General features: G+C 34.4%; 2 protein-coding genes across 2 annotated transcripts; both read right to left on the bottom strand.

Annotated features, from left to right (window-relative positions):
• Window positions 1-17,508: 17,508 nt before the first annotated feature.
• On the bottom strand, window positions 17,509-17,910 carry LOC141719350 (secreted RxLR effector protein 161-like). Its single transcript, XM_074521723.1, has one exon. The coding sequence runs from the start codon at window positions 17,908-17,910 to the stop codon at window positions 17,509-17,511; it is 402 nt and encodes a 133-aa protein (XP_074377824.1).
• A 6,755-nt stretch (window positions 17,911-24,665) lies between these two features.
• LOC141719348 (uncharacterized) lies at window positions 24,666-25,142 on the bottom strand. The gene has a single exon (XM_074521722.1). It carries the CDS (start codon window positions 25,140-25,142, stop codon window positions 24,666-24,668), a length of 477 nt encoding a protein of 158 aa, XP_074377823.1.
• Window positions 25,143-26,367: the final 1,225 nt, after the last annotated feature.

Below are 26,367 nucleotides of genomic sequence, written 5' to 3'. Positions count from 1 at the left end.
TTCTTCAAATCTTGGCCCAACAAACAGTTCACCTGGCACAACAACAGCAGAGACAGACCAATCCCCAAGTAACTTTCAAAACTTTTCAGGTAGTAAACCCACCAGAATTCAAGGGTTCCTTAGAGCCAATTGAAGCAAATGTGTGGTTAAAGGAAATAGAGAAGGCATTTGCCTTGGTAAAAGTGAAAGAGGAGCAGAAGGTTGAATTTGCAAGTTACTATCTGAAGAATGAGGCCACATATTGGTGGGAGATGGTGAAGACATTGGAAAGCACAGATTTTATTACTTGGGAAAGGTTTAAGGAATTGTTTTTAGAAAAGTATTTTTCTCAGTTTGTTCAGGATCAAATGGAGCTGAAGTTTTTAGAATTAAAGCAAGGGAACATGTCGGTAACAGATTATGAGGGGAAGTTTGAGGAATTGTCAAGGTATGTGCCGTCGTATGTTGATACTGATAGAAAGAAAGCTAAGAGATTCCAGCAAGGCTTGAAGCCATGGATCAGAGGGAAAGTAGCTATTTTTGAATTGGATACCTATGTCGGGGTTGTACAGAAAGCTATGATCGCAGAGACAGAGAGTGAGATGTTCCAGAAAGAAAAGGAAAGCAAGAAAAAGAAAGTTGAGGGAAGTGAAGGTCAGTCACAAATAGGGAAGTTTCCAAATTTTAAGAAGAGCAAGTTTCAGCCAGGGAGAAATTTTAATTTCAGGAGAAAAAATGCAGGAGACGGAGGCCAGGGCAATCGTCCAGCTAATGTGAATCAGCCGAATCAGTTGAGATTAACTTTTCTAGATTGTCAAGTATGTGGAAAGAAGCATGGAGGAGTTTGTAACAAGTTGAATGTGGTATGTTTTAAATGCAACCAGAAAGGGCACTACTCGAGGGAGTGCCGAAATCAGCCAGCAAGAGAGCCAGTGAATAAGGATCAGCCTATCCGGAATCCAGCAGTGAAGGTTCCAGCCATTGGATTTACATGCTTTAAATGTGGGAATCCAGGACATATGGCCAGGGATTGCAAGACATCAGCCCCAGTCAGTAATGCATTAAGGATTATGGGATCTACCCCAACAGTGAATGAGACTCCGAGGGCTAGAGTTTTTGACATGTCGGTGAAGGATGTGATCCAGGATATGGATGTCGTGGCAGGTACGCTTAATGTGAATTCTTTATGTGCCAAAGTGTTAATAGATTCGGGAGCAACTCGATCGTTTGTTTCACAAGATTTTGTTAGTAAGTTAAATTGTCCAGTTGAGTATTTAAATGAAATAATGACGGTGGAATTAGCAAATTAAGAACGTGTAATTGTTAACCAAGTTTGTACGAATTGTGAGATTGAGATTTCTGATAGTAAATTTTGTATAGATTTGATACCGTTTAAGTTAGGAGAATTTGACGTTATATTAGGGATGGATTGGTTATCTAAGCATGATGCCCAGATAGATTGTCGAAATAAGAAAGTAATGGTGAAAACGCCAGACGAAAGAATAGTAACGTTCAAAGGTCAGAAACAAGTAAAGAAGTTCTTAACGATTATTCAAGCCAATAAGTTACTATGACAAGGATGTGAGCATTTCATGGCATATGTGATCGACAGAAGTCAGGAGCCAGCAAAACTTGAAGATATTCCAGTTGTGATGGAATTTCTAGACGTATTTCCCGACGAGTTACCAGGACTTCCTCCAGATAGAGAAATTGAATTTGCAATCGACTTAGCACCTGGAACCGAACCAGTATCCAAGGCCCCGTATAGAATGGCGCCCGTTGAGATGAAAGAATTAGCAAAATAATTGCAAGAGCTGTTAGAAAAAGGAGTAATTAAACCCAGCGTATCCCCGTGGGGTGTACCAGTATTATTTGTCAAGAAGAAGGATGGAAGCATGAGACTGTGCATCGACTATAGGGAGCTCAACAAATTGACGATTAAGAATAAGTATCCGTTACCCAGAATTGATGATTTGTTTGACCAATTGAAGGGAGCCAAGTATTTCTCCAAAATCGATTTAAGATCATGATATCATCAACTGAAAATCAAACCAGAAGATATACCAAAGACAGCTTTCAGAACAAGGTATGGACATTACGAGTTTTTAGTGATGTCTTTTGGATTGACCAACGCCCCAGCAGCGTTTATGGACCTGATGAACAGAATTTTCAAGGAATATTTGGACAAGTTCGTTATAGTATTTATAGACGATATTTTGATCTATTCAAAGACGGAGGAGGATCATGCGGAACATTTAAGGACAACTTTGGATATTTTAAGGAAAAAGAAGTTATATGCTAAATTGTCGAAGTGCGAGTTTTGGCTACAGGAAGTTCAGTTCTTAGGACACATAGTCAGTAACGAAGGGATCAAAGTGGACCCGGCAAAGATCGAGGCAATTACGAATTGGGAAAGACCGAGAACACCCACTGAGGTAAGAAGTTTTTTGGGATTGGCAGGATATTATCGACGATTCGTTCAGAATTTCTCAAGAATTGCAACACCATTGACAAAGCTTACACGAAAGAATGAAAAGTTTATATGGAATGACAAGTGCAAAGGAAGTTTTTAGGAATTGAAGCGGAGATTAATCACAACACTTGTTTTGTCACTTCCAGACGATCAAGGGAATTTCGTAATTTATAGCGATGCTTCTTACAAAGGATTAGGATGTGTTCTTATGCAGCATGACAAGGTGATTGTGTATGCGTCAAGGCAATTGAAACCACACAAACAGAAGTACCCTACTCATGATTTGGAGTTAACAGCTATAGTTTTCGCTTTGAAGATTTGTAGACATTATTTGTATGGAGAAAAATGTGAGCTTTTCACGGATCACAAAAGTTTGAAATATATATTTACCCAGAAGGAACTTAATATGAGACAAAGGAGATGGTTAGAATTGATTAAGGATTATGATTGCTCGATTAATTATCATCCTGGTAAGGCGAACGTTGTAGCAGATGCGTTAAGTCAGAAGGAAAGGTTAAATGTGTTATCCGTACCTGAAGAGATATATAAAGAATTTCAAAAATTGGAATTGGAGATTAGAATTTGCAAGTCTGAGGAAGCAAAAGTGTACGGTATGATTTTCCAACCGGAGTGATTGGAGAAAATAAAGAAATGCCAGAAAGAGGTAATGGATCAAGATATAAATAGTTTGGTAGGTGAGGAATTATGCACGCAACAAGATGATCAAGGTATTCTTAGGTTTTCTTCACGAATTTGGATTCCACCAGTAACGGAACTGAAAAATAAAATTTTACAAGAGGCACATAGTTCAAGATATTCCATCCATCCAGGGAGTACCAAAATGTACAGAGATTTAAAGAAGAATTATTGGTGGCCAGATATGAAGAGGGAAATTGCGGAATGGATTAACAAATGCTATACCTGTCAGAGAGTTAAAGCAGAGCATCAGAGACCAAGCGGATTGCTACAGCCATTGGAGATTCCAGAATGGAAGTGGGAACATATTATCATGGATTTCATAGTTGGATTACCAAGGACAAGGACTAATCATGATGCCATTTGGGTTATGGTAGATAGACTTACCAAGTCAGCTCATTTTCTGCCTATAAATGAAAGATTTTCGCTCGACAAGTTAGTTCATATGTACTTGAAAGAGATCGTAGTTCGTCATGGAGTTCCAGTGTCTATTGTATCTGATCGAGATCCAAGATTTAATTCAAGATTTTGGAAGAGTTTTTAAGAATATTTGGGAACAAGATTGAATATGAGTACGGCCTATCACCCCCAAACGGATGGCCAAAATGAAAGAACGATCCAGACAATCGAGGACATGCTACGTGTTTGTGCTATTGATTTCAAAGGAAGTTGGGACGAGCATTTACCCCTGGTAGAGTTTGCTTATAACAACAGTTATCACGCCAGCATTGGGATGCCACCTTATGAAGCCTTTATGGACGCAAGTGTAGATCTCCAATATATTGGGACGAAGTAGGAGAACGCAAAATACTCGGACCTGAATTGGTGCAGCAGACAAAGGAAGTTGTTGAAATTAGTCAGAAAAGATTAATAGCCGCACAAGATCGTCAAAGGAAATATGCAGACCAGTCAAGAAAAGATATGGAATTTGAAGAAGGAAGCTTGGTATTATTGAAAGTATCACCGTGGAAAGGACTAACGAGGTTTGGGAAGAAAGGGAAGCTAAACTCAAGATATGTCGGACCTTTTGAAATCCTAAAGCGTATTGGCAAGGTAGCTTACGAGTTGGCGTTACCTCCGCACATGGAGCACAATCACAATATTTTTCACATATCAATGCTTAAGAAATATAATCCAGACTCCAGGCATGTAATAGAATATGAGCCAATAGAACTTCAAGCAGATTTATCATATGTAGAGAGTCCGATAGAGATTCTAGAGAAAAGAGAGAAAGTATTGAGAAATAAAGTGGTAAAGTTAGTAAGAGTATTGTGGAGAAACCCAAAGGTTGAAGAGTCAACCTGGGAGTTAGAAAGTGATATAAGAGAAAAGTACCCTCATTTGTTTTCTTAGAGATTCTGAGGACAGAATCCTTTTAAGGGGGGAAGGATGTAATATCCGGGATATATCGTGTAATTATTTTTGCTATTATATAATTATTATGTGTGTTCAGTATCTATTCTGTGAGATAATTGTTAAGTGTTATCTGTACTTGAATATTCAAAAATAATATTAATTGAGTATTTTAATTTTTTATATGTCCAAAATAAAATATAGATAATTGTCATATCTTCCCAATTATTTTTATGTTGGTTTATGGATTTATAAGAATCATATGAAATTTCTAAAATCTTTTTCCGGGTAATTAAAATCTATTTTATAAAAACGGGAACCAACCGACGTCACCCGTTATTACGTTTTTGAAACCCGAAACTCTTTCGAGAACTCCTTCCTAACCTAATTGTAATATTCCGAGCATATTCCATGTTTCGACTTTTTCGATCCGGCGTACGGTTTGTCCTGCGCGGGTCCCGGCGCAACATTTTCGATACAATATTCGTTTCGGTAAATCAATAAAACCCGTATTTTCGATAAACGGGAGCTTTTTATTAAACTATCCCAATTATCACTTCGTAATACATGTAACCAGGCGCTGAGAGCAAGACCGCAGTACAAATTGTACTGATTTGGATAATTATCCCAAAAACCGATACCGTTTGGATCAGTTTTTACAAATAAACGTACCGTTTTATATCCGGAATGATCCAACGGGATACTAATTTTTCGTAAATATAAATAGCCTTTTACCGTATTTTATTTCGTATCAAAATCATTTGCAGACAGATAATTATATAATTTTCAGAGAAAAGCCCTAATTACATAAATTGTTCTAAGAATCAAACAGCAAAACGAAGGCGTTACCGATCTCTGTTTTCAAAGCTTGAGTAACCAAAACGAAAGATTTGAAGTGTTCTATCAGATTCTGAGTTTTGTTTCACTGCAGAAATCAAGGTTTTTTTTCTAAAAATTTATTTATTTTCGAATTTATTTTATTAAAAATATGAATTTTTGTTCGGATGATTGTTTGTATGATTTGATGATTGCATGTTGTAGAGCTTGTTTTCCTGATGATTTTCATATGTCATACGTCTGATTTGGAGTTCAATAACATGTTCAAATTTGAGTTTGATTTTCGAATTTTAAAATTAGGGTTTATAACCCGTATGAATGTTCTTAATTGAAATTTGGGGGTTTCTTATTCTGTGATAGATTGATGTTGTGTTATAGTGGGTTGTGTTCTCTGTGAAATTTGCAATCTATTCGTATAAGTTTCATGAACCAACGAGGTATGTAGAGAAGGGAGTTGTGTTTTGAAGTTTTCCGATGTTCGCCGGAAACTGGGAAATTTCACGGCCAAATTCCGGCCAACTCAGGGATTGTTAGGATGAATTGATTGCATGGTTGTGTTCCTGGTGTTGTGTAGATGTGATCTGGAGGTGTTGGTGGGGTGAGGACGTCGGGAACGTGTTCTCCGGCCACCTCTGTGTTTTCCGGCAACGGGGTGTAAAAATTGCAGTTTGGTCCCTGGACTTTTGAAAACGATGCAGTTAGGTCCCTGAAGTTTCCAGACTTTGCAAATTTAGGATTCCTGTTTATAAAATGTTTAAAAATCATATTTCCTATTTATTTATATTATAAAAATTCATTTTTAAATTCTGAAAATTCTAAAAATTATTATTTTAATTCTGAAAATTATTTTTAATTCACAAATAAATCTAAATTAATTAGTTAATTAATAACTGGTCAACCCCTAGGATCGGGTTGACGCTCCATAGGCTAGGCGCCGTTAATATGGCTCATCATCATTTAGCTATTGCATTTATTTTTCTCGTTGCCGGTCATATGTATAGAACTAACTTCGGTATTGGACGTGGGCATAAGGGTCTTTATGACACCACTCGGGGGAAACGGAGTTTTGCGAATTATCCCCGGAAAGTTAATTAATTTCAGTTAATTTATAATTGATTAATTGGTCAATTAATTCGAAAATTAATTGATTAATTGATTTAATTAATTATTAATTGATTTTAATTAATTATTTAATTAGATTTAATTATTTAAAAATGATTTAAAAATTCTGAAAAATAGTTTCGAGCTTTAAAATATTATTCTAAATTATTTCCAAGGCTCGAGAATTATTCTAAAATTATTTCGGAGCCAGAATGGGTCAACCGAACCCTGTTTATTAACCCGAAATTGATCCAACGACCCATTTTAATTTCGAAAAATATTTTAAAAATCATTTTAAATACCAGAAAGCCTATTTATGACCCGAGACTTCTTTATAAATAATATATCATTGATTACGTGATGTATTATGTGCTATATATGACTTGTTAATTGACTATCGGTCTATATATTCGGTGTTTACTTGATTATTGCATAACTTTCAATCCGTTAATCGGATTTGGGTAAAACGAAGGGTAGATAGAAGTATGTGTTGAATAGAATTCCATGAGTAAATTATTGATAGATGCTTATGATATGTGAGCAGAAGAGGCAAGACGTAAGAAAGGGAAACAGATAGTTGAAGAGTAAGACGGTTGTGATTGGAAACGAGTGCAGTGTAGTAAGCTAATATCAGGCAAGTGTTCTAAACTTTCTTGAGATATTATAGTACTTGATAATCCTGTGATATTGCAAGTGCTTTGAAGCACAAAAACCTAAATCCTGATTTCAGTTATTATTCTTGAGCCATGAATCATATTCTTTCTAATCCATTGATTATTGTATACCCAAACAAGAATCACAAATCTACGATACTACTCCACAAATACATACAAACTAAATACCAAACACTGAAATGAACTATTATATACTCAACCCATGGTATCTTATACTTGGAAAGACCAAATCCTTGAAACCTTGAAATGTTGATTCCTTTGTTATCTAATTCTTTCATTACCCAACATCCAAGCTTTTAAATTGCCTTATTGATCCTTACAAGGATTGAAACCCTTTCATTGTTAAACATTTATTGTTGTTAATGATTTCGGTTATTGTTTATTATTGCATATTCTGTTATTATGTTAGAATTGGATTGTTTTTATAAAATTGTGGACCAGATTCGTGGTCAGACCATATAATGGTCAAGTTAGGCCAATGTGTGCCTTGGATCCAGTAGTTAGAGCAATGCTGTGTGCCTTGCTCGGGGTTAGTGCGTGACTGATCGGCAGCCTAACCTTGGTTTTTAAATTAAAAGTATAATATCCAATTCTAAATCATAATCCATTGTTCACTTGATATCATAACCATATTCATCTGATGATCATTATTCTCAGTTTTGTCATTGTGACTTGCTGAGCTAGTTAGCTCATTTGTGCGATGTTGTTTATATTCTTTCCAGTTAAAAAGGAACCAATTGGTAAAGAGGATCCCCAGTCCAGCGCTCTGTAAAAGTTTGTAATAATGTTTAATACTCAGTTTGAGTTTGAAATAGTTGGGATTTGAACGGTTTGTAATATATTAGTGTGTTTGGCTTGTGTGCATACTTTAACTTGTTGCGGTCCGTGGCGGTTGGTAAGTAGGGTCACTGCATATATTATTATTATCTTTATTATTATTATAAACAGGTTATAATTAAGGTGTGTGTGTGGACCCCAAACTTCTGACCCGGATTTGGAGGGCGCCACAGTTGTCATCCTGGGATGTCAACTGGTACCCCGTGTCTAGAGTTCTCAATAGGCAATGAGGCGGGTTTGCGGGGATTTAAATTCTCATACCCACCAAATTATCTCATACTCGTCCCGTTTCCTCGCGGAGATTTATAGTGTATCCTCATTCCCGTCATACGGAGCAAAACTTAGTCCCCATCCCGCCCCGTCGTCCCATTTAATAATTAATTAATTTTTTAAAAATTGATAAAAAAAATTTAAAATATATTATATAATATTATAATAGATGCATACTTAATTTTAAATTAAGTATTTAATATTATTATATAATATATATAATAATAAATAAATAAATTTAGCTTATTCTATGCAATAATTATATTACACTACGCATTATAAAATATTATATTATAATATATATATAGAGAGAGAGAAAAGTTTTATGTAGATCACTTTTTTATCGGAGACCTTAGAGACCACATATGTTCTTATGCAATCAAAACACTATAAAATATATTATTTTGTGAAATATATTTTACGAGTATTACTACTTCATTAAAATTGTTGAAGATCATTTAAGTTTAATAAGTAGAATGCGTATGTTTTGCAAATTGAGCAAATGTTCTGCAAACTTAACATGTTTTGCAGAATAAAATATCTTTGTAATTTTTTACATGAAGTACATATATGATATTCAATATTTTGAATAGAATAAGAATATTTGTAGATCATGACTTGCAAAATATTATATTTTACAATATTTTTATGCAATATTTTACATAAATGATGTTCAGGGTCTCTAAAAAAAATGGTATTCATAAAACATAACTCTATATTTATATTATATTATATTCAGGGAGGGGCCGGTTTTTTCACGAGAATCATATAAAGATCATACCCACCCCATATATAAACACGTTAAAGTTTTGATCCCATTATCTCCCATTTCTCATTTAAGCTGGGTGAGGCGCCCCCATCCACGATCATATTCTAGCAGGTTTCCCATTTTCTCAGTCTCATTTAGAGGTGGCCAACCGTGCGGGTCGGGCGGTCCGGGCCGGGTTGGAAGCGGGTTGGAACCGGAAAAATTGAACACTTAACCGGCACTGGGAGGCGAGCGAATCGGTCCGGGCTGGGTTGAGCTGACATACGGTAACCCGTATTCGGCTCGGTTCGCGGGTGGTTCGCGGGCGGTTCGCGGGTGGTTCGCGGGCGGTTCGCGGGCGGTTCGCTGGCGGGTTGAACAGGCGGGTTGGCGGGTTGAGCAGCCTGTTCCATGTGTTGTGTTTGTCAATATGTGGATAGAATTGTCACATCTGTCAAGAACTAGTTATTTTATTGTTTTTATGCATCATAGCTATATTCATTTGAAAAAACTACCAAGTTCTTTGCAAATCAATTAATTTTATTATTTTAAATTTTTGGTTAGAAAGAGGACGGTACCTCTTATAAATTTTATTAATTTAAAAAAATTACAAATGATGTGAGAGGACTCCTCTCTAAAAAAACGGAACAAACCGCATCAAATATTAAAAAATTACAAATCAAATAATATAAAACTTTTAAAAAAATTACATTAAATATTTGTTCTAAAGTTGTTCGTTAGTTGAGGTTCCCGATTCGGATGAAGTATCCATTGTCATCCATGGCTCGTCGTCATCGTCGGAGTCTTCTTTTCTTCCTTATTGTCTTTTATCGGCTTGATCCCAATCTTTTTTGCAAACTAAAATCTTTACAACGTCTGGCGCAAGACTGGATCGCTTCTCATCTAACACTCTTCTGCCTGCACTAAAAGCGGACTCGGACGCAATTGTAGAAGCCGGTACAACTAAAATGTCCTTTGCAATTTTTGCTAAAACCGGAAATTGTAACTCATGATTCTTCCACCATGTTAGTATATCAAAATCATCATTTAACTCATAACTATATGAAAAAAATTCGCGAACCATACTAGTGGCAGAAGAAGGTACGGTAGATGACTCGGAAATTCTACATTTTTGTTTTTTGGTTAGTATAGATGAAATGGTACTACTAAGCCTACTAGAAGTATTACTGCTCTTCGGTGGTATAGTACTTTGAGTTTTTGGAGCATACATATCTATAAGACGAAACAACAAATTTAAACAATTAGTTACATATAAAACATGATTATATGAAACTCCTAACACTGCATAATAATGTTCTAACATATTTTCTAAACCTTCCTTCCTAACACCGGGATCAAGAAGACATGCAATACCATAAATATACGGAAATTCGGTAAAGTATTCGATCCATTTAATTTTCATATCCTTAATAATATCACTAAAATTATCATTTTCTTCGTATTCCTTTAAAGTAGTAACAATGCTAACACATTCAATGATACAATGGTGTACATTTGGTTCATAAACATAAGAAAAAACCTTAGTAGCATGCGCAAAACAATAAAGTATGTCACGTACAGTAGATGCTAATTCCCAATCTTCCTCGGTAATAATTCCTCCTTCGTATTGGTGAATTGGATCGTCGTTATATAAGATGGTAATAATGGGTTTATATTTAATTGCTTCAACAAGTAATTTATATGTCGAACTCCATCTTGTAGGACAATCGATACCCCATTTTTTCGGCCTTAGTCCATTTTCTTTACACAATTTCTTGTACCTAGACCTATATTTACCCGCCAAATGTAGATACTTAATTACCTTCCTAATAGGTTCTAATAAATTAGTTATTTGTTGAATTCCTACTTGAGCCGTTAAGTTAACTATGTGAGCACAACATCTAATGTGTAAAAATACTCCATCTAAAACTAAAGGAATTTCGGTCCTAATATAATTAATACATTTGTTGTTATTAGCAGCATTATCTAAGGAAATTGTGAATACCTTGTTAAACAAATTAAATTCCTTAATTGTATCTAAAATTCTAGACATAATATTATAGCCGGTGTGTGATTCGTCCATAACATCAAATGCAATAATTCGTTTTTGTAACATGTAATCGACACCAATCCAATGAACGGTAACACATATATAAGGCTCACCTTGACTCGAACTCCAACAATCACTAGTTAACGAAACCATACCATCAAATTCTCGAAAAAATTCAATTAATTGTACTCTAGCGTAATGATATTGTGTTATTGTGTGCCGTTTTAGTGTGTTTCTAGGAATTTTTCTAAATGCCGGATTTATCGTAGTTTTCATCATATATTCTAAATTATCACTCTCACCGTGAGAAAATGGTAACTCGTCTAGTGTAACAAAAGTAGCAAAACTTTCTATCATTCTATCTCTACTATAGGAAAAAGGCATACCTCCACCTTCCGTTGATGTCATAAAACCACCGAGTTGCGATTGTTGTGGACCTCTTCGTGCTTCTCCGCTTTCGTGACTCGCCTTCGTAATAGAGTGAATATTCTCCAAATGTCGGTTTAGTGTTCCCGTGCCGGTACCTCGAGCGTAACTAAATGGTTGATGTGGTCTACCATTTTGTACACAAATCAAACAATGTACTTTAAATCTATTTGGATTATCCGGCACAACTTCTTTCGAAAAATATGTCCAAACGTGCGATGATTGTCTCGAACTCGTAGCACCTACAGAAATTTACAAAATGAATAAAATTAGTTAACGAATTTACAAATTACAAATCGAATAAAATTTAATATTTAAAGTCAAACTACAAATCGAATAAACTTTGTAAACTGAAATTTATAAAAATTAATTTACAAAAATCGAGTAAAAACAATCAACAATATATATAAACAATATACTATTATTAATATACCTTCAAAAACCAAAAACACACAAAAATAAACAGGAAAATGAAATACCTTCTTCGGTATTAAACGTGGATCCGGGTCGAGGCGGTAGCATCGAAGTCGCCGGAGTTGAACCTTGAGAAGAAATACTCCCTCTGCCTTGTTCCATTTTTCTGAGTTAGTTGATTTGTGAATTGAATTGCTGTTAACCCGCCCAACTCACAACTTGCTGTGAATCTGTGAATTTGTGAATTGAATTGCTGTGAATTAAATTGTTGTTGAAGCTCTGAAGTCGGAGAAGAAATGGAGAAATAAAGATTGGATTGAGACTTGAGATGAGAGAGACAGAGATTGAGATGGTGAATTTTGATTGTTGTTGTATCTTGTATGTACATATTTATAAGCTGAGATTTTAGGACCGTTGGAGACTGGAGTGCAGAGTGTAACGTTGCCGGAGGAGGTTACCGTTGGAGTGCAGACTGCAACACTGCAGAGAACAGATGGATGGAAACGGCGCGTGACGCACACCCGTGCGGGCCGTGCGGGCTGTGCGGGTTGCATAGTTCGTGCGGCTCACGCGGGCTTCGCCTGTGCGGGTCGTGCGGGTTAGTGCCGGTTCCGATTTTTTAAAATTAAATTCGTATTCGGTTCGCTTCTTTCGGCGGGTTGTGCGGGTTTGAACCGGCCCGATTCGGGCCGAATATTTTACGGTTTCCGTACGAGCCGGTCCCGAATGTGCGGTTCGAACCCGCACGTTTGGCCACCTCTAGTCTCATCATTGAGTAGCCTACCCATGCCAACTTACTTACCATGTTAACTTTTACTTATACACGATTATTTAAAAGTAAACATGTCACTACTAAATTGAAGTGAATACAAAGTTAACTGAGAGTAGAAGTTAATTTGTGTTATTTGATATTTAATTAAATTAAATTTTAAAAATGATTGTATAATTTTCTAGTGAGTACTAAAATTTGGTACTTCCGTGTATTAAAAAAGCATGATTTTGCTTATTCATATAGATAATTGATAACCGATGCAAAACACGGGCCCGAAATTAAAAACTTTGAATTAGTATTTGTAGATAATTGAATTAATAATTTGTGCGAAACAAGGATTGGAATTATTATATTAATATCAAATATTGGCACTTGTGACGTTTTTCGTTATAATTCTAGTTCAACATTGTTTTACTTGATATAGAAATATGACATATTAATTTTGTTTTCGTTAAACGAATTGTATATTTATCTTATAAACCAAATATTTGTTATTTTAGATGATTAAATATTAATTCATAGAATTTGATAATTTATTTTATATTTAGTTTTTCAATATAGCTTATTTAATATTATTTAGTTATTGATAAAAATTATTTTCCAATTTAAAAGTAAATAGATAATATTATATCCAAGTTAATATTACTTAATATAATTTAAATATAACCCATAAATTTGTTACTATTAAGAAAAGTTTTTTAAGCTGAACATTAAATAAATGCTGTGATGAATAATAACAAATACAATAGTTAAATCAATATTTTCAGTTTAAATGTTAATAAATGTCACTAAAATCATTTACTATTTTCTAATTATTTTTAAAATAATATTATCCAATTTAAAAGTAAATAATATTTATGAACAATACAAGACAATTCTTCTTAGTAGTTTACTTAGTAGTTAGTAATTTTTTAAATTAAAAAATAATATATGTTAGTTTACTTAATTTGACGTAACCTAATAAAATTTTAATATAATTCATAAATTCGTTTAAATTATTTTTTATTTTATAAAAATAAATAGACGATCCGATGGACACTAACTATTTGAAAATAAATTGTATAGGGAATAGAAGTCGATTTGTATTGAAAACAAAGTTTATAGAGAGTAGAATTTAACTTGTGTCAGAGTACCAAAATTTAGTATTTTGGTACTTTTAATAGCAAATTATATTATTAATAAAGTGTATAGATAGATTCGATTTAAAATTGATTTGTGAATTTTAATTATTTAATTAATAATAATATGTAATTAATAGTTGATAAAAATTATTTTTTTGAATAAAATTAATTATAAAGAGAAAAACATATCTCGTTAAATTTCAAATGAAAGTACATGAAATGCTTAAAATAAAAAATACATAAAATGTATAAATTAAAATTAAATGAATATAAATATTTAATAATGATAACACACTAAATTTAAAATTAAATAATTTATATATATTTTAATAATATAATATGTAATAAATAATTTGAATTAAAAGGTGTGGATTAAGACGAGTTTGTTAAATTTGATTAGTTGGTGATCAAAATTTGAATTTTAAAATTATAACAGTTAGAGATAGCTCAATAATGGGGCCAACTCGTGAGGTGCACATGGCTTTAGCAGCATCCTTGACACTTTTCATTGGAAATCTTTCAATTACAGAAAATTATAAATTTAATTCATGTTGATCGGTGTAAATGGGAGGTCTGGTGCTGTTCCTTTTGGTTGCTTGCATTTTATATTCTCTCAAGTAAATACGGAAACCAAACCTTTGTATATGATTATCAGTCCTCCGTATATTAAAAATAAAAATAAAAATAGATGTGCGTAGCTGTCAGGACGTAAGATACTGTAAAAATATTGATGAAGTAAATTACCATTAATATCAAACATAGCAGCATCCAAGAAATGAACTTGAATAAGTATTATTTATGGATCGACTAGATCTGCTCACTTTGTGTATTACTCCACTCGTGTTGCAATTAAGCTAATAAAGAGAATGATTTGTTTATAGAGATCTTACACAACGGATTGGAGTTTTTGATACATGAACGTAATAATTACTTTAATTAATTCAGTTTTTTAGTGAATGAGGTATACAATAGATCATCTAATCAAACTATTATGTATCTTTCAACAGCAACACGTACATATGTAGAACTCTAAATGTAAGATCAAAGCTCGAGGCTTATAAATGTACGCATGCATTAGACACATTATTTAGATAGATTACGTCTGAAATTAACTCAAGTTCATGGCATGACACAATATATATAGTGTACTTTCAAGTTTTGTAACTTCCAAACCAAGACGGCAACAATTTGATATAAACATGTTTCAAATATGTAACTGCAGAACAATATATTAATCTACAACCATCCAGATAGTGTTGTCATAAATTAATCAGATACAGTTCATTACACACTGTATAAAACAAAAATATTCTTATATCTAAGCTCAACATAAAAAATTAACTTATAAGGTACATGCTTATTGCATTATGCATGAGGCGCATCTACATAATTTGTTAGATTCCAATGCTCACCCCTTATTATATACTCCCTCCATCTCATATTATGTGTCACATTTCTTTTTATAGAATTCAAATTAACCAACTTTTGACCAACGATTAAACATTACTCGTATATTATTTTAAAAAACTAAATATTATATATTAAAGTAGATTAAATCTACTTTCAGGTGATGTAATTTTTCTATTTTGTTCAATTATATATAAATTATTAATAAATTTCGGTCAAACTTATTTGACCGGCACAAATTTAAAAAAGACACATAATATGAGATGGAGGGAATATAAGTTATGCTGCGGGAGCATAATCGTAACCATCATCATCGATCATCATCGTCACCCTCAGATGCAGCAGGAGCTTAATCATAATCTCCATCGTTGTCATCGTCGTCACCTTGTACACATGGGATGTAAATATAGGTATTAGAGCATGTGCAATGCAGAGCCCAACTGGCTGACATGGAGGAAAGAGGGAAGGAGTTGGGTTTTGTGGTGCCCTGGAGTGAAAAGAAAAATTTGATCAGCCCCTCCAACATTGGCCGGCCAACTCTGACAAATTAACTTGCTTTTCTTTTTTATTTATTTATTGTTAATTTATATTGCTCAATCAAATATGAATAGAATGAATCATATATGGCCTACAAAAAACTTGGACTCAGGCCTTGCATTGGAGTGGACTGTCCAACTCATTTCCCGACCCCATAATTGCTTAGTTGGCACAACAAAAGCAGCATTTGACAGAAGACTGTGCATTGAACATGCTCTTATCACCGTCACCTTCTTTGTGCATATTGCACCAGGAACCAGAGGTCTTGGAAAGCAGAGCCATTGTTCCGAAATAATCTATTAGAGGATCAGTGGAAGAACACTGGCAAGCAATGGTTATATTGAATTTGAGTAATGGAGCCAAATGACGTTGTATATATAGATGCAAAAAAGTTGTGTCCGAGGGTAAGCTTTATTTGCTTGGGTTTTGCACATGATAAGGGCGTGGATAAATGTCTGGAGGATGTGCAAGACTCTATTTGTGTAGTTGTGTGACACAAAATCGCTCTTCTATGTTGGAATATAGGTGACACGTAAGCATTTATTTGATTATTTAAGTTTGTGTGTATGTGTAGGGACAAGTGTTAAAGGAGAAGTTGATAGAATCTAATAATTCTATAAGCATATAATTCTCTAAAATAGAGATAAGGACCGTAGTCATCATATCTAATTATCGAGATTAAACCGAAAGCGGAAGCGTACCTGAATCTATAAGGCGATAATCGTAACGGTATCTGAATCTGTATAGTGTCCTTGATTATTGTCTTCCTCAACCAAGTACTCCTTAGTGTTCTCAAATAGCTCTCTCTGATGGGTAGAAGATAAGCCGTTACGTGTACTTGATATATTAGGGACTATAACCCTTTTATATACCACCTAATTAAATCTCCCATTATAATTTAATTGGGCCTGGTATTAGGTATCCACTTATTAGGTCCATACAATAAGCTAAAATCTAATTGGGTTTCTTATTTGATCACTTAATTTAACCCAATATAATAAATAGCAAATATAATTGATATATTTATATGTAGCCCATAAAATAATAATAATTATTATTAAAAATAATAATAACAATCTCCCACTTAGGCTTCATATGAATCCAGAATCAATTATACAAAACTTTAGTGCGCAACTTTATGCTATTTATCGTCCTTAGATTTTATCAAAATAATTTGGTCTGTCTACTATATATGTATGAGATTTTGGCGGCATTCGTCACAAACTCTACGTGACTAAACCTTCCAGGGTCACCACACAAATATATTCAACAACATGAATCAATGCTTGGATAAGTGGCATGGAAATTACATGTAATGTGATCTATATAATGTCTATTTCCAACTAGTCCTTAGGCAATCTCTAATAAGATTGATTCCAATTTTCTCAACTCAATGTTAAACCACAATAAGAAAATTGAAAAAAATAGAGTGACATTTAATAAAATTCCATCAACGGTATTCTACAGAACATAAACAACTCAATATTTATTACATAAAACACCAAAATACAAATTCCCACTAAACGAAAGTATCACATAAGGTAACACCCATATGAGCAGTATGCTCATGAAAGACCTTAGGTGTTAACGCCTTAGTGAGCGGATCCGCAATCATGGAGTTAGTGCCAATGTGTTCTATCAAAATCTGTCCACTCTGAATCTTTTCTTTAACAACTAGGAACTTAATATCTATATGTTTTACATCTGTAGTGCTCCTATTGTTGTTTGAATACTCCACTACTAATTTATTATCACAAAATATCTTTAATTCTCTTTCAACAGCATCAAGGATACGCAAACCAGTGATAAAGTTTCACAGCCATAAAGCGTGATTGGATGCCACAAAACATGCTATATATTCTGCAGCCATGGTGGACGAAGCTATGAGCGTCTGTTTGGTAGACCTCCATGAAATTGCTCCACCATCCAGTAGATAAACATAGCCCGAAGTAGATTTTCTTTCATCTTTGCATCCTCCAAAGTCAGAATCTAAATATCCAATGATTTCTAGATTATCTGATTTCCTGTATGTGAGCATATAGTCTTTTGTTTTCTTCAAATACCGTAAGACTCGTTTCACTGCTTTCCATTGCTCCATTCCAGGATTGCTCAAATATCTTCCCAACATTCCAACAATGAATGTTATGTCATGACGAGTACAAACTTGAGCATACATTAGGCTTCCCGCTGCCGATGCATATGGTATCCTTTGCATTTCCCTTATCTCAAGTTAATTCTTGGGACACTATTTGAGACTAAATTTGTCTCCCTTAGACACGGGTGTATCTATTGGTCCACAATCTTTCATGCCATACCTTTCCAGGATCTTTTTGATATAGCTCTTTTGTGACAATCCAAGAATACCTCGAGATCAATCTCAATATATCTGAATTTCTAATACAAAAGAGGCGTTACCAAGATCCTTCATCTTAAATTGATTAGTGAGAAATTTCTTGGTATCGTGCAATAAGCTTATATCATTAGTAGCAAGTAAGATGTCATCAACGTATAAGAGAAGAAAGAAAGATTTGCTCCCACTGAACTTGTGATATACACAATGTTCTACCAAGTTCACTTCGAAATCATATGATGTGATTACATGATGAAATTTGTGATACCATTCACGAGAATCCTTCCTGAGACCATAGATGGACTTCTTTAATTTGCAAACCACAGTCTTTGGATCTCCAATGACAAAGTTTTCTGGTTGCATCATATAAATTGTCACGCCAATGTTTCCATTGAGAAACGCCGTCTTTACGTCCATCTGATGTAGCTCTAGATCATAATGAGCCACAAGTGCCATAAAAGTTCTAAATGAGTCTTTCGTGGAAACCGGAGAGAAAGTCTCATTGTAGTTGATACCTTTCTTTTGAGTGAATCCTTTAGCGACTAGACGAGCCTTATATCTTTCGATGTTACCACTCGAATCCCTTTTGTTTTAAATACCCATTTGAAACCAATAGGTTTTGAGCCTTTAGGCAACTCGACAAGATCCCAAACATCATTGTCCTTCATAGATTCAATCTCTTCATTCATGGCATCAGTCCACTTTTGAGAGTTAGGACTCTGCATGGCTTGTTGAAGATTTACAAGATCATCTTCCCCAATGCCAATTCCATTGTTATTACCGGTATTTATAAATCTTATTTATAATTGTGTGTTTATATTTGAGATTTAAATTGTGTAAAATTATAGATATGGGTGATCTATATGTTGAGTGCCCATAAACTAAGTGTTTAATTTATTAGTTTATACAAAATTTTTTGAAAGGAAGATCTTATTATTTAGTATTTTAAATGATAATCAAAAGTATTTCATTCTATATGAAAAATCGATTTTTAAAAATCTTTTAACAAAAAAATTTTAAAATTTTATATCATTAAATTTGTAAAATCATAAGCTATTTTATGATATATATTTTGTGATTTATGAAAGTGTATTTATATTTATAAAAATTGTTTTATATAGATTAGTTAATTTTTAATTTGTAATTTACTTATAGTTGCCCATGCATGCATTTTACTTCCAACACAAGATAAGGGCAAACTTGGAAATTCCAACCTCGCTAACTACTACTTCACTAGCCAAAGTACATAAATAACCTTGCATGCAAATCTTGCTAGTAGTGGAAGAAGGATATAATAGTAAAATTTAACTCCACTTACTACACACTTTTGAATATTATTATTTGAATAACCAAAAGCTAGTATAAACACTCAACCTCACCTCATTCTCACTTCACTCCACTCCACTATCTCCCCTCTTCTCCCTCTCTCGGCCGAAGCCCCCACCCCCCATTCTCTTTCATTTTTTCATTCAAACATCCACCCTCCATTAAGTAATCTCACTTCCCATACATTGTTCATTTATAATCCAAAGAGTTTATGGTAAAAAATCTATGTTTTAATCTTGCATGGTAGTGTTTTGTTAAACTCAAAGTGAACACCTTTGATTCTTGTGAATCTAAGGTTTTCACCAAGAGATATATTAATATGGGGTTGAGAATGGCTAGACATGAGTGTGTCACACTTGTGCAAATATTGTTTTCACCCTAATCCATTCGGCCCTGACTTATTAGGAGCTGAATGAACGGTGTTCTTGTTGCTTTGTTTGATTTTTGTATGTTTATGTGATAATAGCATGGATTTGGAAATAAAAATTTGATAAAACTCTTTGCATGCTAAGTTATCATATTAGTTATGGTTAATGCTAGGCTTGCATGTTGATTCTATGATGAAATTTATATGGAAACCATATTGATTTTGGCTTGTAAGTTCGAGGGCATGCATGTATAGGTTCAACTCATGATTTTTGAAAGTTCTTGATCATTTGGATTGATTTTTGTTAATAAACTCTAATTTCAGTTGAGTTAAGATATTAACTACGATTTGTGCTCTTTGTTATGTGATTTTGATTCGTATATATATGGAGGATTTGAGTTGTTATTCTCGAAATTGTGATGACTTGAAATTAGTGTATTATTTTGACTCTTGTTTTGCTATATTGCACTTTAGGTAAGGGTGATCTCCACTAAGCCAATATTATGTGTGGGAGTGTTAGTTCAGTAGGTTTCCTTGGTTGAGGTTTAGTTTGGGTTTTGGTTGATGTTTGGTTTGACCTGTCAAGTGGGAAATATGGTGGAAAGCGTACATTAGATTCTGCAGATTTTCAGTTTGGTATCATGAGGTTTAGGGTGAGATATGACCTTGTCATTGTAATGCACTTTGAGGCCCAATCCACCAGAAGCTATTAATAAGAGTATATTTCAGATTTTAGATGTTAATTAGAGGTTTGTAGGTTGTTTGGTTAGGTGCACGAGTGAAAACGCTAAATCTGTCCTGCAGGGGACAGTTTGACTGCAACTTAGAAATGAGGAGTTTTGACCATGTCATGGGTAGGCCCTCACTAGGCCTTGGTTGGACCTAGTTAGAGGGAGTGTCAGAGGTGTTTTTCCAGCCATAGTTTATAGGAATTTAGTTAGAATCATGTGTCACAAGTTAGTGCAAAACTAACACTTTTATGTCTAGAAAACAGGGGAACCATGGACTTTAAGCTTAGGCCTAGGGAGGCCCAAGCTAGGACTTTGAGTCACACCAAGTTTGGGAGTTACCTTATGATCAGAAGAGTCTAGTGTAGAAGTTTGGGAGGTAAACTTGAGGTCTAAGGGTGTCACCTGTACTCAAGAAACCATTGATGTCATCCTGAAATCACTATAATGAGCACATTCACTTAACATTTAGTTTTAGAACACTTATGAGTGAGGCCTAGGTTGACCATCATAGTTGTAAGATAGTATGAGGCCAGTAGAGTGTAGGGACTAGGTCAGGGTCAATAGGAACTTGATGGTTTAGGAAAGGCACTTCGAGTTATGAGGTCAATATTAGGAGTTTTTACTAGTTTAGCATAACTAAGTGACTTGAGTAAGTGGAGTGAGATCATCCAAGATTAGTGATGCAATATAGTGTGTTGATATATTATTATGTACTTAAATGTGTTATGTGAGCATATGTGGCTATGTGAACTATTATGCTTATAAGGTAATTGTAAACATGTATGTGTATATAGGCCTAAGTGTCAATGTGCTTAATCTCGGTTTATAATTAGGTTGAGTTGGTGAGAATATATTATAATGAGGTTATTATTATTTTGTGTAGGCTCACGAGACGAGGGTAAACTTTCCATTAAAGTCTAGTAAATCTCCCGGTTTCTCATACCTGCCAGTCAAGTCAAGCCTTTCTCAAGGCAAGTATTTCAACCTACCTTTTGTTTACACTGCAAGTGTCTGCTAACCCAACTTTTATATATGATGCAAGTATTCTAAATCACCTTGATATACATATATACATGATCCAATTGTTTTTAATTCTATCTTTCGTATTATATGCAAGTGCCATGAACCCTCAAGTATCTAATGCAAGTAGTTTAACTTTACTTGAAGATTGCTATGCAAGTAACTCAAAACTCATACCATGCTAGTATACCAAGGTAATTTTGATGTTGAACCCTGTATAAGTTATACTCAGTAACCTTCTCTTGACACCTAAAAGTCAGTTATTCCTTAACATTGTTCATGATTGCTTGATAATTCTATTCTTACCCCTAAACCATGATACCCTGTTATACTTTGAATTGATGCTTACCTCCTTTCTATTTTAATACCTATGTCTTATCTGGAACCATTACATTGAACCTAGTTTGACCCATCTTTTTTTCCATAACTCTGTTAAACTTTATTACCAAATCCTTAAAAATCTTGTTTAATATTGTAATCTCTTTAAACATTAAATTGTTGATCTATCTAAAGCCAGCCCTATGTAGTTACAACTAACAACTTTAGTTCTTGCACCCTGATTTAATGTCATGAACTCAATGTAACCCTGATTATTTGGTTAATACCCTTATGTTTAGTGATCAGATTCCTTGGGAATATAAACTTTGCAATACCCGTTGATAAGATATCAGTTTAGTTGATCATGACCTTAAAACTGATTGAACCTATTCCCTGTGCTTCGAAGTTGATCTAGAACCCCTGATAAAGATGTTCACTGTTTAAGAAATTAACCGTCACTTGGAATCAGTTTTTAAAATGAAAAGTTAAAAGTGGATTTCAGTCCCAAAGGGGGATGAATGTTTTCTTTAAATAGTGGATCTGGACTGAGACGCAAGTCCTTTCCTCTCTTAATTTATAGGCTTAAAAGTTGCCTAGGGATCCCATTAATGTTATGGAACCCAGCGAGGTTCGGGATTACTTCGCGGCTGATCACCGGCTGTAATCCGTAGCGTCATAAAATGGTTTTTGATAAAGAAATGGTTTTTAATTGTTTGTTACAAATAAATGATACCATCACCCTAAAAGTTTATCTCTTGTTACTATATTATTGGATCTTTTATTTCCATGGTTATTCTTTCATTCTTGTTTATGTATTATATAGCACTTGTTGAGCATTTGGCTCACTACTTGCTTTCATCCTGATATTTCAGCTAGCAGATATTGTTAGATTCAAGCAGACCGCCCGTAAGACTTGTGATGCCGATTCGTATGTTCAAGCTCAGTTAGTAAAGTGATCGTTTTGTGTGAGGACTCGGTTTTGAAATCAGGTTGTAATAGTTAATAGTGTTGGGTTGTTCCAAATCTTAAATTGTAAGATCTTGGATTTGGATGTATTTGTTTCCTTTTGATAACTATTATGATTATTTGTATAATTTTTTTTGTTAAATTTGGGGTGTGACATCCATCTTCATGTTCTTGTAGTAAAACAACATAATCATCTGGAATTGCGCTCTTTCGCTCTCTAGTGGATCTTTTTAGTGGCACTTCTTGTGATTCATGAGGTTGTTGAGTTTGCTCAATTGGTTCCTCATGAGGAATTTCAGTATTGTCTTAAACCGGAGGGCCTTGAACAATGATAGGTATCATAATCTGATCATTGTTCGGTAGAGTCATAAATAGGATCATGACTATCTTCTTCAAAGATAATACTTTTACCTATATCTTCCCTCCCAAAATCAACATCCTCAAAGAATCTTGCATTATCAGTCTCAAAGAAGGATCTAGTAGCGGGATCATAAAATTTAAATCCGCGAATACGTTCCGGATACCCAACAAAATAGCAACTAACAGTCCTAGAGTCCAATTTCTTTTTATTCGTCCTATATGGCCTTGCCTCAGCTGGACAACCCCAAACATGTAAATGCTTAATACTAAGTATTTTCTTACTCCAAAGTTTGTAAGGAGTTTCGGCCACTGCTTTAGTTGGAACCCGATTAAGGATATAAATTGCAGTCTTTAGTGCATCTCCCCAAAGTGATTCAGGCAAAAAAGAATGACTTATCATACTTCTCACCATATCTTTAAGAGTACGATTTCGCCTCTCAGCAACACCATTCATATTTGGTTTTCCTGGCATAGTGTACTGAGGGATAATTCCACACTCCTTTAGGAAGTTAGCAAGGGTCTTGGACGTTGCTCACCTGATCCATCATATCTACCGTAGTATTCACCACCACGATCAGATCTTATAGCTTTAATACTACTGTTTAGCTGAAGTTCAACTTCAGCTTTATACTCTTTAAATACGCCCAGAGCTTGTGACTTCTCATGTATCAAGTATAGGTAACCATACCTAGAGTAATCATCTACGAACATGATAAAATACCGTTGACCGTTCCAAGAGGCCGTAGGGAATGGTCCACATATATCGGTATGAATCAGTTCCAAGACACTTGTAGCTCTATTGGCACCTAACTTTCTTGAGTTTGTTTGTTTTCCCTTAATACATTAAACACAGACTTGAAAGTCACTTAAATCTAAAGGATCAAGAATTCTATCATTCACAAGCCTCTGAATTCTCTATTTAGAGATATGACCTAATCGCTTGTGCCACAACATAGCAGAATTCTCAATTAAGTTACGCTTTGTACCTCTTGTACTCGAATGCAAAATTTCATTATTAAAAGCAACATTATCAAGCATATAAAGATTATCAATCAAAGAACCAGTGGCAACCACATTTGAATTTAAAGAGAAACATATTTTATTATTTCCAAAAGAACAAGTGTATCCATATTTGTCGAAACAGGAAATAGAAATAAAATTCCGTCTAAAAGAAGGTGCAACAATTGTCTCAAATAAATCCAAATAAACACCAGTTTTTAATAATAATCTAAATGTTCCAACAGCTTCAACTGAAACTTTATTGTCGTATCCCACATAGATGAATCTTTCGGCATTAATTGGCGGTCGGCTCCACAGGCAACCCTGCATAGATACACATATGTGAGTAGTAGTACCATAATCTACCCACCAAGTATCCTTAGGTACAGAAGCCAAATTCACTTCACAACAAACAAATACAGAAGTCTTACCCTTCTTCACACGCCAAGCAGCATATTTCGAACACTCTTTCTTCATATGTCCAACCTTCTTACAAAAGTAGCAGGTTGTTCCCTTATCCTACTTCCCTTATCCTACTTCTCTTGCAACTGATGCTTGGGTTTTCCACTTGCAATATCCTTACCTCTCTTTCTTTTCTTATCATGAGAGCTTGATGATAAGTGAGCACTCTCAGTCTTCTCTCGCAAAACCCTCTCTTCCTCTTGCACACAGTGTGAAATGAGCTCATTAAGAGTCCATTTTTCCTTTTGAGTATTATAACTCACCACAGAGTGTCCAAACTGAGGAGGCAGAGAAATAAGAACCAAGTGAACAAGCAACTCATTCGAAAGTTCTAACTTGACTTCTTTGAGTTTTCCAGCAAGATTAGACATCCCAATGATGTACTCCCTTATGTTCTCCTTTCCTTTATACTTCATGGTCACGAGTTTTGACAGAAGATTACTCGTTTCCGCTTTCTCATTTTTAGCAAAATATTGCTCAATCTCGGAGAGGAACTTCTTGGCACTTGTGCTCTCAACAATAGAGCCCCGAAAGCCAGTTGGAATCATTCACTTCATGATCGCCAGACATATGCGATTAGAGCGTTCCCATTTCTCAATTTGATCCGTTTTGGGATCATCCGTAGTGGGAACTGGTTGCTCTTTCCTTAGCGCAAGGTCGAGATCAATACACCCAAGAACGATCTCAACATTCTCTTTCCACGTGTCATAGTTTGTCCCATTTAACATTGGAATCAAGCTCAACTGAGCGGAAGCAGAATAACGCTAGCAGTAACTGAAATAGAAAACAAATATACGACAAGTGCTCAAAAAACTAGAATGTACAATAATGTGATAAATTTTAGATATTGGCAAAACCATCACAAGATACCTAGTGCAACATTAAATTTTAGTTTTTGGACAGAAAATTAAATTTATAATTGGTACTCTCCATGCAATAATCAAGTATTAACAATCAATTTCTGTCAAATAATATGCCTTTCTTTGGACCGACTTATTATTCACATGAAAAAACTTAATATTGTTACATACTTATTATCACAAGAAGATATTAATTTTGGCCAAACGTTACCTTCCTTTGGGCCGATAAAATTTGCATAAAATTAAATATTCTATCGTCACAATAATATTTTTAAATTAATTAATCTACACAAAAGAGGTCACTTTGGCGACATATTGCTTCAATCAATCAACTTAAAAATATTCGACCACTTAAATAAATAAGTTAATAATTATAATTCACGAATATATACCCTCAGTTTTACCTCTACCTAATCAAATTATCTAAATATGTGGCACATGACATGTACAGGTATATAACACGGTTTTGATTATCGAATTTTCACAATCAAGTAATCTAGCCAATAGCCACCAAAAATATTCATTCATCTGTTATCCAAAGTTTCTTGTAATCTGTGCAAGCAAAAAAAACATGCACTTGGCTTATTGATTAAAACATGACAGCAACAGAAAAAATTAAACAAAAAAGAAACTCTTGATTGCATATGTTTGTCCAGGAGACATATAAAAGATGTAAAATTAAATCTAGCATATACGTGATCCTTTATACCTGAATCCAGCGCACACTTGGTGGTTTGAAAATTTCAATCGCATGTCAACAATTTGTATAAACAATATACACCGTAACGAAGAAAAAAAAACTTGCGAATACTCATTTTGATCGGCAGAAGTGAAACTCACAATCTCAAAACGAATAATAATTATAAATTCCGATAATCAAAACATGAAGAGGCTCTGATGCCAATTGATAGAA

The sequence above is a fragment of the Apium graveolens genome, chromosome 4 (assembly GCF_009905375.1).
Source record: "Apium graveolens cultivar Ventura chromosome 4, ASM990537v1, whole genome shotgun sequence".
In the NCBI taxonomy this organism is placed as follows: Eukaryota; Viridiplantae; Streptophyta; class Magnoliopsida; order Apiales; family Apiaceae; genus Apium; species Apium graveolens.
This window is presented reverse-complemented; position numbering and strand designations above follow the sequence as displayed.

Coding starts and splice junctions, on each gene's coding strand:
- LOC141719350 (XM_074521723.1), bottom strand. CDS start 17,910: ATGCAAAGGATACCATATGCATCGGCAGCGGGAAGCCTAATGTATGCT.
- LOC141719348 (XM_074521722.1), bottom strand. CDS start 25,142: ATGATTCCAACTGGCTTTCGGGGCTCTATTGTTGAGAGCACAAGTGCC.